The sequence below is a fragment of the Bidens hawaiensis genome, unplaced genomic scaffold, assembly GCF_021521415.1.
Source record: "Bidens hawaiensis isolate Kalapana, Puna unplaced genomic scaffold, B.hawaiensis_p1.1 tig00006693_1, whole genome shotgun sequence".
Classification (NCBI taxonomy): Eukaryota; Viridiplantae; Streptophyta; class Magnoliopsida; order Asterales; family Asteraceae; genus Bidens; species Bidens hawaiensis.
Window position 1 is genome coordinate 488,824 of NW_027491455.1, and position 11,683 is coordinate 500,506.

Genomic DNA, 11,683 nt, shown 5'->3' on the forward strand with positions numbered 1-11,683 from the left:
ATTTTCTAAAAGTATTTAAAATTCTTGTGGTAAATCCACGGTAATAGCAGCAAGTGCCTTGTTCTACACCTCATACATCTTCTTTTCATCTTCATTCATCCTACTGTACTTCTTTACTTGATCTCTGGCCTCAAATACTGAAGTAGGAGTATGTATCTGTCCTCAATACAAACCCACATTTGGCATCCTGCCACTTAATTTATTTCTCAAAACGTTCCATCCACTAAACAAAATCAGTTCCCTTAAGCAATTTAGGGGTCTTATTAAATGATCATGCCTCTATTTCCATTTTAACGATCTTGGATAGGTTAATTGGAGTCGTCTTAGTCTTAGCGTTAATTTTAAAATTTAATCAAAAGTTAAGTTCACTTGCTGTTCAGTTAAGGCGAAGTTATCAACTTCATTGAGCTATATGTTCGTTTGGTCAGCTTCGCTAAAGGTCAACGCTTGAGTTACAAGTTCGCCTTCGATAACTTCGTCGAAGTTATAAGTTAACCGGGTCCGGAAAACCCTAGCAACAACTTCTCTATGATGGCTAAGGTTTTAGATGTTTCGAAGTGGTTTTTGAGTGTAAGGTTTAGAAGGATGAATGATGGTATAGGGTAGGTTTTTGTTGAAGTTGAACATGGAGATACTCGTAAAACAACTTAAAACAACTGAAATTCTCGTGTGGTAATCCCCAACCACACAGTGTAGAGCTTAATACTCTGATACTACGGATTGATAACAAGATATTCACGAACTCTATGGGTGCGGAATCCCCTTAGTCTTCGTTTAAGAGTGTTAGTAGTTATAGAAATAATGAGTAGGGAAACAATGAGGTAAAGGTAAAAGCTTCTTGTATTGATTAATATCTCAATAACGATTAATACAGAAAACAAGGCTACAGCAGATGGCAAAGTGAACAACACAAAACCCTAGGCCGAAGATATGTTTCTATACCACATATATTCACCTGTTACAAGACCTGGCGAAGTTATGCTAACTTCGCTGCTGCCTTAAACACAAACATAGCATAACAAACTAATGTACCAATTACAGACATGATAAGCAAACATAAACCTATGAACTGTTGGCACAAACATGCCCCTACAAAGCATGTCATTTAAAAGAACTTCTACATCTATCTATGATCTACCTCCTTCTAAGAGACCTGCAAATGTCTCAAAGTTGTTGGTTATCAGAAGAAAGAAGCTTCTAAGGTGTTTGAGGAAGCTAGGAAATTTTTGCCTGATGAAGTATTGCAAAAAGATTTGCTCAAAGAAACAAAAACTAAGAAACTTTCTTACTAAGAGAACTTGATTGTATCATAAAAGTCAATAACTGATAAGAAGTTGTTGACTGAAATATTAAAAGACTTGCTCATCTATATAGAAGAAAATGCGAAATATGACTTTGACAAGAAATTCAAATTTTGGAGTTATGATTACTTGAAGACAGAATTTAAGAGAATTTCTGACTTGTTAGATCAAGACTCTAACCAGGATCATTCTGAGCCTGATTGGGATGCCATCATGATAGAAATAAAGACAAGATAAAAACTGAAGTTTAAAATCAAGGTGGTTCTTGCATTTGGGATGCCAATATTCTTTTTAAAAGCTTCCCCACCTATATTTATTTTTCATTCTCGATATTAGGGTATAAGTTTTGTTGACAATGGGGTTGCATTCAAAATAGAGTATTTTTTGTGCCGATACCCGGTGCATTGACGGATTGAACCACTTCCCACCAAACATGTTTGAACGTGAAAATGGACTAATGTGCCAAATACCAGACACTAGTAATGAAAATCAGTTCTTCACTTAAGATAATAAAGAATATGTTATTGCTTCCTAAACGGTTGATATGAAAGACTGATGATGAAAACAACTGAGCTTTAAAGAAGAAACACGAATATTGAAGAATTGTTATTAAAAACAAAAGAACTGAAAGAAACAACGGATGTTGTTATAATATCTTCAGTATTCTTAATATTAAATGTAATTTATCAGTAGTTTCTAGTTTTCTGTTTTTAAAGTTGTTTGTAACTAATCATTTAGATGTCGCTTTCATCATTTGTCTCATCGGCATCTTACAATACTAATAAAATAAAATGTTAAAGTTTAGGTGTCAAGCCTACATTTCTCATAATTTCTAATCTCTTATCTCATTCATTCTAGCTATCCATGGGTCATGGGTCAAAATCATTTTGTTAAGCGGGTTATAACATAGTGTTATTTTCATACTTGAAGTTTGACCAATTGCGCAAGTTTATCACATTTTTTAAATTTCTTGCAAATACACACCCAACATTTCCAAAACCATGCTATTTTAGTAATTTTCGTTAACCCGTTTGTTTTTCCTTTAACTCTACATTAAATTAATTCATAAGTATTTTGAGAATCACAATTGAAATAAAGGACTTTTTTTTTTATTTTTATCGTTTGATAAATCCCGTGTAATACACGGGTTCAAAAGCTAGTTTTCGTATATATAAAATGATCAAGAAAGTCTTTTGATCATTAACATTGAACACACAACTCTGAATAAGTACAAGGTGGTATAAAACCAGAGACGATGAGATAAGGGTGAAAGGGAGCAATCTAGTATTGGAATATTTTAGTTTCAATAATATTGTATGTTTTTTCATACGAATTCTAAGCTTATTTTATTTAAATTTCCGCTACAATTCTACAATAATTCATTCACAAAAGACTGAATTCATTCATCATAAATCTAGCTACTAAAAGCAAGGTTGTAAAAGTCGTTAAACGACCATAGACTGTCAACTAGGGAGTTGGATGTACTCGAACTACTCGTAGAATATTCAGACAAGGTAAATATAAAGAAAATTAATTGTTGGATATTATATACTGTCAGATATCATAAGTTTACTACTATTTATAAAAAAAATACGTGAATAGTAACATAAATAAAGGAAATATATTTGTAAATACTAAATTATTCAAAAAATTGCTAATCACTAATTAAAAAATGATATTCTTTCTTTATATTATGGAAGTAAGAATTATGTTTTATTTTTTTTAAGTTAAAATCTTGTCAATCAGACATACTAGATCTGACTCTAGCTGAGGTTAACTACCTCTGATATATTCTCATAAACTAGATGGAATTAAAGAAAGTCGTTTTAGCGCTATATCTTGTAGCGATTACTCGGAGAGTACTCGGCCTTGTAAAAAAACTACTTTTACAACATTGACTAAAAGTTAAAACAGTTTCTAAGTGTTTTAGTGTTCATCTTATCCTAACAGAACAACATAGGTACCAATATCCGTATTGCAGGAACCAATGTCAGTATTCGGTTTTATGGATTTGATTGATGTTAAACATGTATCTATAATCTTTTAAACATATCACAACTATATTTTTAGGGTTTGCATTTTCAGTTGCTATAGCGAGTACCGGCACCATAATTACCCGCCGCATCACGAGAAAATACTACTGGTTTTAAAAAGAAATCATGTTGTCACTAAAAAAGCAATAGCTTACAAGATTAAAAATAAATAAATAAACAATGCCTCTTAAATCCCTTACTTGTGGCCCAGTGGTAGGAGCTTTGGATTCTTCAGTGGAGACCCAAGTTCAAATCCCATTTGTATTACTTTTGAGTGGATATATTGACAATGAAGGATTTGACCTATACCTTGTGCAAAGGTTGTTAGTTTGAACCCAGAGTCCACCCGGTTTTTCGTCTCACTGTGTGTTACGCCTGAGAGTTTTGCTCTTGTCTGCTCTTGTAGTGGCGGGTTTTCGTCTCACTATTTGTTACGCCACAGAGTTCTGCTCTTGTGGTGGTACAACGACTGTCAAGCGGCAGTTGGCGTTATGGTTTCCCGAGGAACGCCCAAACTCAAAATCCAGTGTGGGCCTGGCTCCAAATTTTAAGAGTGCGATAGCCTATATATAAGAAATTCGCCATTTTAAAAATAAAATGCATCGCCCCTTCAAGTTGTTTGCCACATTATTGCAAGTGGTACTCAGTTACTCACCCATCAAGTTGTGTACGAATTCATTTTTCTCTGTGTATAAAATAAAATATTAAATCGATCCAAGTGGACAGTAATAAAACCACATTATTGCAAGTGGTACTCAGTTACTCACCCATCAAGTTGTGTACGAATTCATTTTTCTCTGTGTATAAAATAAAATATTAAATCGATCCAAGTGGACAGTAATAAAAATGTAAGATAGATCAGCCATATTGAAATGTTCAAAGCGTGAGAACGAGCATGTGACTATGTGAGAAACAAAGGTAGTTGGAGAAGTGAAATAAAGCAAGGCTTTAAAGTGTAAACCTTCATTTCTTTGGGATTGTTGGCTGTGAAACTAGTGACCTATTATAGGTCACCTATAATTATGCGTATACACAGATTCAATCATAGGATAAATTGATAGAAAACAATTTTTATAAATGATACAAAGGAAAGCTTGAGCCTCCTTGGTAAAAATTCAAAGTCAAGTATGATACAAAGAAAAGTTTGGTGTGTGAGAGAGAAAAAGTCTAAGATGGTGGTTGTGCCTTGTTAAATGCATTTAAGCGTTGTAGTGTGTGTAGAACACTTCTCTTCAATCAGCCAATGTCTCACATTACCCAGTTTCAACACCTCAAAATACAACTAGAAGCTATACAATCTGCAACCAACAATTTTTCTATCGACAATTGGATCGGGCAAGGAGGATACGGGAAGGTTTATAAGGGAAAACTTATTCTTTCCATGGGTGAGACCATGGTTGCTTTGAAGCGTCTGAATCGTGAATTCAGGCAAGGAGAAATCGAATTTTGGAAAGAGATCATGACACTTTCCTTTTATAAACATGAAAATATTGTCTCTCTTTTAGGGTATTGTGACGATCATGGTGAGAAGATCCTCGTGTACGAGTATGTACCAAAGAGGAGTCTCGATTTTTATCTTACCAGCGACGATCTAACGTGGGTCCAACGCCTTAAGATATGTGTTGGGGCGGCTCGTGGAATAGAGTATCTTCACACACCAGGCGAGACTCATCTAAGAATATTGCATCGCGATATTAAAAGTTCCAATATCCTATTGGATAGTAACTGGAATGCCAAGATCTCAGATTTTGGCCTCTCCAAATTTGCCCCCGCAAACAATCACTTCACATATGCCATATCCAACCCTGTAGGCACACTTGGGTATATTGATCCTATATACCAAGAGATAGGACTGCTAACTAAAGAGTCAGATGTATACTCTTTTGGTGTGGTATTGTTCGAAGTGCTGTGTGGGAGGTTATCTTTTACCAAAACAAATATCCGGCCTTTGATAGGACTTGTGCGTGAATGCTATGAGCATAACAAATTACGGGACATTGTTTATAGTACTATAAAGGATGAAATAAATGAACCCTCTTTGAAGTTGTTTGTGGATATTGCATACCAATGTTTAAAGAGAAAGCGAGAAGAACGTCCATCGATGGCGCAGATCGTCACCGCACTTGAAAGTGCAATTGAGACCCAAGTAAGCTTTATTTGATTCAATATCTTTTGGTATATAATCGATACTCATTGTAAGTGTATTTTTCTTCAATCCAGTTATTGTTTTTTCTAATCTATGTTAATAAATCTTAAATCTTAAATATATATAAACGAAACCTCACTAAATTCTCTCAAGGCATCAGATTGCTTTATTTATAAATGAAGGCTTCATGCATTTGACTCGATGAAACCTCCCTAAATTCTCTCAAGCAATCAGATTGTTCTATTTGTAAATGAAGGCTTCTAATGCATTTGACCCGAATTCACGGGTATGGGTCTTACCGAACCCAAATAGCTTCTAAACGGGTTATAACATCTCATTATATTAAAAATTAATCTCATCAAATATTTGATATGAAAATCCTATAAAATAGAGATATACTAGAAATTAATATCCGATTTTTTTTAAAATATATTATTTATAATTAAGAAATAATTTTATAGTAAAAAAAAACAGGTCATGGGTCTCACCAAACTCAGATAGCTTTTAAACTAAGTTATAACTTCTTATTTATTTGTGAAACCCTTTTATTATCAAATCCTAAGAGCATGTTTGGGATTGAGTTTGAAAAATGCTTACTGCCTTTTTCAAAAAGCCATTTTAAAAAGCCAGGATTTGGGACTTTTGGAAAACAGTTTTTTTAACTCTTTCAAAAAGCTAAAATAAAAAAGATTTTTGTGATTGTCAAACACATTTTAACTTATTGGCTTGTTGAAAACACCAATAAGCCAATAAACGTTTTTCAAACTCAATCCCAAGCATACTCTAAGTATATTATTAACTTCCTTACAATAAATAAAATTAAAATCATAAAATATATATAAATATAGAAATGAATAATGTGACAACCTCATAATACGGAAGATAAAAGCTAGTATATATGTGTGTGTGTGTGTGTGTGTGTGTGTGTGTGTAAACAACATAATAATCACAAAAATAGAAACCAAGTTTCAAAAATGTCTAAATTAGGTCATTCATGCTACTTTTTTTCAAATCGGGACACTAAAACTTCAATTCAAGTCATGATGGATTTGTTGTGCGTCAAGAAAGCAATGGAGGAGGATATATGGAGTCGGGATTTGCAATATATGTATTTACATTTTAAAATTTAAAAAATAGTTAATTATTAAAAACAAAAATAAAATTCACGTCAACACTCCACGTCAACATCAAAAAATAGATAAAAATTTTCTCATTGACACCAAAACAAAACATGTTAAGAAAAATCGATAAAACACTTAATTAGAACACATTTTAAATTTGAGTGACCTATTTTAGAAACTTTTTAAACTTGGTTAACATTCTACAAAGTTACCCCCGTTCGAATTAGGACACTTAGTTTCATATTTTATTTAAATTATAGGTTTTAAAAGAATTTTTTAGCATTTTTCTTTCAATCGAGAAAACTTTTTATCTTATTTTTAATTTTTATGTTGATGTGGACCGGTGACGTGGATTTTAGGGGTTTTCTTATATAATTAATATGTTTTTTATTTTTTTCATGCAATTACGTATATTGGAAATCCCGATACCCACATCTTCTGCTTCATTTCATTATTAACACAAAAAAATCCGACGATGGCTCGATTTGAAGGTTTAGTGACCTAATTTGGAAAAATAAAAGCCACGAGTGACCATATTAAAAGACTTCTGAAACTTGTCTACTATTCTGTAATATTTTCCCTAACAATTAAAAAATGAGGAAAATGAATAGGATGTTGTCACCCACCTAACCTTAGACTTAAAATATTTTAAAACTATGTCATTTTGATTAAAAGTTACCAAATTAATTCAAAATCTCCACATATCCTTTACTATTTTTTCTTCCAAAACTAATAAAAACAAGAGTTAAGTGTCATTTTTAAACTAGTGGTTTGTTCAATTACTCAACTTTAGTATCGTTTTTGATTTCATTGCCATTGGATACTCACATTTCAAAAACATGTCATATTAGTATATTTTATTTCTAACCCCCATTAATTTTATCTGTTAAGTTAGGGATACAACGGTCATTTTGTATATTTTTTTAATTTCTTTTTTTTAGTTATGTGTTATTTTCATACTCGATGTTTGGTCAACTACGCAACTTCGGTACGGTTTTTAAATTTTTTGCAACTAAATATTTAATGTTTCAAGAATCATGTAATTTTCGTACTTTTCGTTAACCCCATATATTTTGGTCGTTAAGTCATGGTTAAAATGACCATTTTGTAATTATTATTTTTTAATTTCTCCTTTCTTATAACTCTTTATATCAGTTTATCATGTTAACTAAACACTAACACAAGTTCATACCTCAAACTCAATCGACAATTTAATCAATGCTCAAACTCAATCAAACCCCGAATTTAGGTTCGTCTATTCTTCACACGTATGCATGGACAATTGCTCAGCACAAATAATATTCAAGAGGGATCTTATGTATAAAGAATTGAAGAACCCAAGAGGAGTTGATTAAGTTCGATTGAGTTTGAGAAATGAATTGTGTTCATGCTTATTAACATGATAAACTGATATAAATGGGTTAAAAGAAATGAGAAATAAAAAAATAAAAAAATAATAATCGTTTTACCCTTGACTTAATGGCCAAAATAGACGGATTAGCGTAAAGTACAAACTTGAATAGTCAAGTGTTCAGTTGCCAAAAAAAACGCACTGAAGTTGTATAGTTGGTCAAACCCCAGGTATATGACAATGACACTTAACTCCAGGTTAATTTAGAAATGAGAAATTAAGAAAGTACAAAATAACTGTTTTACCCCGGACTTAACGGACAAAATAAATGCGGTTAGATAAAAGTACTAAAATGTTATTTTTTTTAAACGTGAAGTATCTAGTTACAACAAATTCAAAAACGGTACTAGAGTTGCGCACGTGAACAAACCACATTTATACGAAAATGACATTTAACTCTAAAAACATTATATGTTAAGTATTATTATTATTAGTAGGTTGGACTTTTATTTGGGATTCTTCATGGTTATTCCTACACAGTTTAGCTTACAAAATAATCGATGTAAACAAGAATTATGAGCTTGTTTTGGTCCTTTTGGATGATTGCATATACATGACTTTGACTAATTTAATTGAAATTTAAAAACCATGGAAACAAAAAAAGAAAACAAAAACAAAAAAAGAAAAATTAACAACTTTTAACCAAAATGACGTAGTTTTAAAAGATTTTGCGTCTAAAGTTAGGTGTTTGGCAGCACCATAATTACTTTCCTCTTGCAAAATATTGTTTTATTTAGGAAAAGGCAGATGCAGAGGCAAAGGCAAAGGCAATTAAAAGAGCAGGAATCTTGAATGTGAAAGTACTTAGAACAACGGACGTTGGAAGAGAAAATACTTTTGATGCTTCAAATCTTTACTTTATACTTTATATAGACTACGGGAACGAGTTGTATGAACCGGTGAATGAGTGGTACAACAAGGTAAATAAGGAATGGAATGAAGATTCCACTATGTATGTGGAAAATTTTGATGCTCAAGTTCTATCTATAATTGTCACAGAAGTCGAATCGGTATGTTTTCTGGAAACCAAATCACTAGTCAACCGTTTTTTAAAAGCTCCATATAAATTTGATAAACTCCCAATCTTTGGTTTGTAGTTAGAGAAGCATCGTCAGCTGGGAACGACTTCAATAAAACTGACAGATCTTACCCCTGAAATTCCATTGATTTGTAACCTACCTGTACAGGATAAGAAATGCCTAGGCCATATCAAAGTTGAAATGTTGTATGAGCCATCCCCATATGGCGTTATTAAGGCTATTATTGAAGATGTTCTTAGTTTAGTTCAAAAGGCTCCTGAAGGGACGCCTAAGGATGGAGGATTGCTTGTAGTCATAATCCACCAGGCCTTATTAACCGATAAAAAGTACCACCATTCAGCTGTTACTTTGCGTTTGCATGGCGAATTAAGAAGAACCCCGGTGTGTTTTTAATTGTTCTTAAGCTACTGAAGTCGGTCAATTTTTCCATGAAAGTGAAAATTTTGACATAAAAAATGAATTAGTTAAATTAAATTAAATTAAAGTTTATTCGACCTGCTACATTAATTTCATATGGTTTGGATTCGGGTTTTTGCAGTCTATGATGAATACGAGCTACCCCAGATGGGGACAGGAGTTTACATTCATGTTAGAACGGCCACCTACGGATGAAAACTTGCATTTAGAAGTCGTTGATAAATCTAAATCCTTCATTGGACTAATTCCAGGAATGGTACGATGGTCCTTAACTGTCCTTACGAGGCTTATGATATTTTTATTTTATTAATTCAACCGCAATGTCTTATTTCAACAGGGATCTCTTGGGTCCATTAATATAAACCTTGCAAGTGTGGTTACCAAAAAACGGACCAACGAGTTGTACCAACTCGAGCCAAGTTATGGCAGTTCCAGACGCAATTTTCTTCAAGTGGAGTTGCGTTGGAGGACCACTGATTAGGTTACGCCGGCCAGAAAGTTGCTACTCACCGGACATATTTTACGCCAAGGATTACCATATGAAGAAACGTAGATCGGCTCACTGGTAGACGATCAACTTTCCTCGGGTGTGATTATGCTATTTCACCGGTGGTTCTCTGGGATCTGGATTCTTCCACCTACAAAATGAACAGCACCGTAAACTTACCCCTCAGAAAGGGACAGAGGGGTCCTCTTTGGGGTAACCCTCCGGTGTGAGAATAAGAGTTTGTAGGAGAAGATAATAATCTGAGAGTAAGGAACTGGAGTGTATCAGCTTAATATTGCGTGATACTGTGTAATAGGGCATACCTCTCCTTGTGGAGTTGATGTGGTATTTATAGTGCTAGGGTTTCCAATGATTGGACTCAGACCCAATTAGGGCCTTTTTGGCCTCCTCCAATCGCTTTGCGCCACGTGTCCTTGGGACACCTGGTGCTTTTTCATTGATTATTCTCTGACCCATGTGCAATCACGTGGTAGCACATGGGTTTTGCTGAGTTGTCCACCTTTCATTGGCAGCTGTCAACATCAGCATATTCTTATTCCTTAAAAAGATACCTTCTGGAAGGTTGTCTGACGTGCACAATCAAGGTTGCCCTAATCCTGATTTGGATAAGGACGAGGTTGATTATGTGCATGTGTGATATGCGCCTATCCTGAGGATGCGCGGGGTCTTCTCTTTATTCTCACGCGCAGATGTTTCATGCGCAGATGTGATATGCACAAGCATGTGATATGCGCCACGCGCGGATGCGCCACGCGCAGATGTGATATGCGTGAGCATGTGATATGCGTCACGCGCGGATACGTCACGCGTAGATGTGATATGCGTGAGCATATGTGATGCCTGAGCATATGTGATGCATGAGCATATGTGATGCCTGAGCATGTGATGCATGAGCATATGTGATATGCGTGAGCATATGTGATATGCGCCATGCGCATAGGTTTTGGCTTTGTGCCTTCATAATGTCTTGATTTCAAGCCTCTTGTCTATATCTTGTGGGTTGACCCGCCTCGCTCGGTGTTGAGGCGGGTACATACCTCTTCAAGCCCCCCAGTCTAATGTGTGTCTTGTCTCGCGCGAGCGAGGTAAGATAGATATTAGACTTAATAGTTTGCTCTTTTAATAGGGTTTGTCTTTTCTTCTTATTACTCATCGGTGCGCGAAATTCTATCCTTTTGGTTGAAACGAATCGTCCATGTACGTGGTTGGTTGTTGCTGACATGCGTCAGTGATGGAGACGTGTCAGACTTTTCGTGTGCTCGAGGTGCTACAGTTGCGTTTCATGTCCCCTCACAAAGTGTCAGGAACACGTGTCGCGCTCGCGTTGGACCGTACCTGCGAGTGGTGGCGCGTGAACTCTGGCAGCACCTGTATCGTTTCTTTTCGTGTCCCCTCACACAGTGTCAGGGACACGTGTCGCGCTCGCGTTGGCTTACACCTGCGAGTGGGGGCGCGTGAAGTCCGATCAGTACCAATTTTTCTCTCTCCTGGGCCTATAAAAGCAAGCCCTTTGAGTTTTTTATCCTTCATCTTCTTTGTTGTTTATTCATCTTCTTTGTTGTTTATTCAGAGCTTTTCTTTCTTTCTATTCCGATTAAGTGCCTATCTTCCAGATTTCCGTTCTTCGGAAGCAACTTGTGCCTAACTCTGTTGTATGTCTGATAGCCCAGACAACACAATCTCCCCCAGCAATCGCCGCGTGAAAT

The 11,683-nt window shown here is 35.1% G+C and overlaps 1 protein-coding gene across 1 annotated transcript; it reads left to right on the top strand.

Moving 5' to 3' along the window:
* Positions 1-4,577: 4,577 nt before the first annotated feature.
* LOC143633352 (uncharacterized) lies at positions 4,578-9,950 on the top strand. The gene is made up of 5 exons (XM_077101673.1): positions 4,578-5,480; positions 8,750-9,022; positions 9,110-9,433; positions 9,591-9,725; positions 9,807-9,950. Exons 1-5 carry the CDS (start codon positions 4,578-4,580, stop codon positions 9,948-9,950), a joined length of 1,779 nt encoding a protein of 592 aa, XP_076957788.1.
* Positions 9,951-11,683: the final 1,733 nt, after the last annotated feature.

Excerpts from the sequence above, each read along its gene's own strand:
- LOC143633352 (XM_077101673.1), top strand. The coding sequence starts at position 4,578 with ATGTCTCACATTACCCAGTTTCAACACCTCAAAATACAACTAGAAGCT. Across the intron at positions 9,434-9,590 it reads GCGAATTAAGAAGAACCCCG|TCTATGATGAATACGAGCTA; the intron begins GTGTGTTTTTAA and ends GGGTTTTTGCAG. Across the intron at positions 9,726-9,806 it reads TTGGACTAATTCCAGGAATG|GGATCTCTTGGGTCCATTAA; the intron begins GTACGATGGTCC and ends TTATTTCAACAG.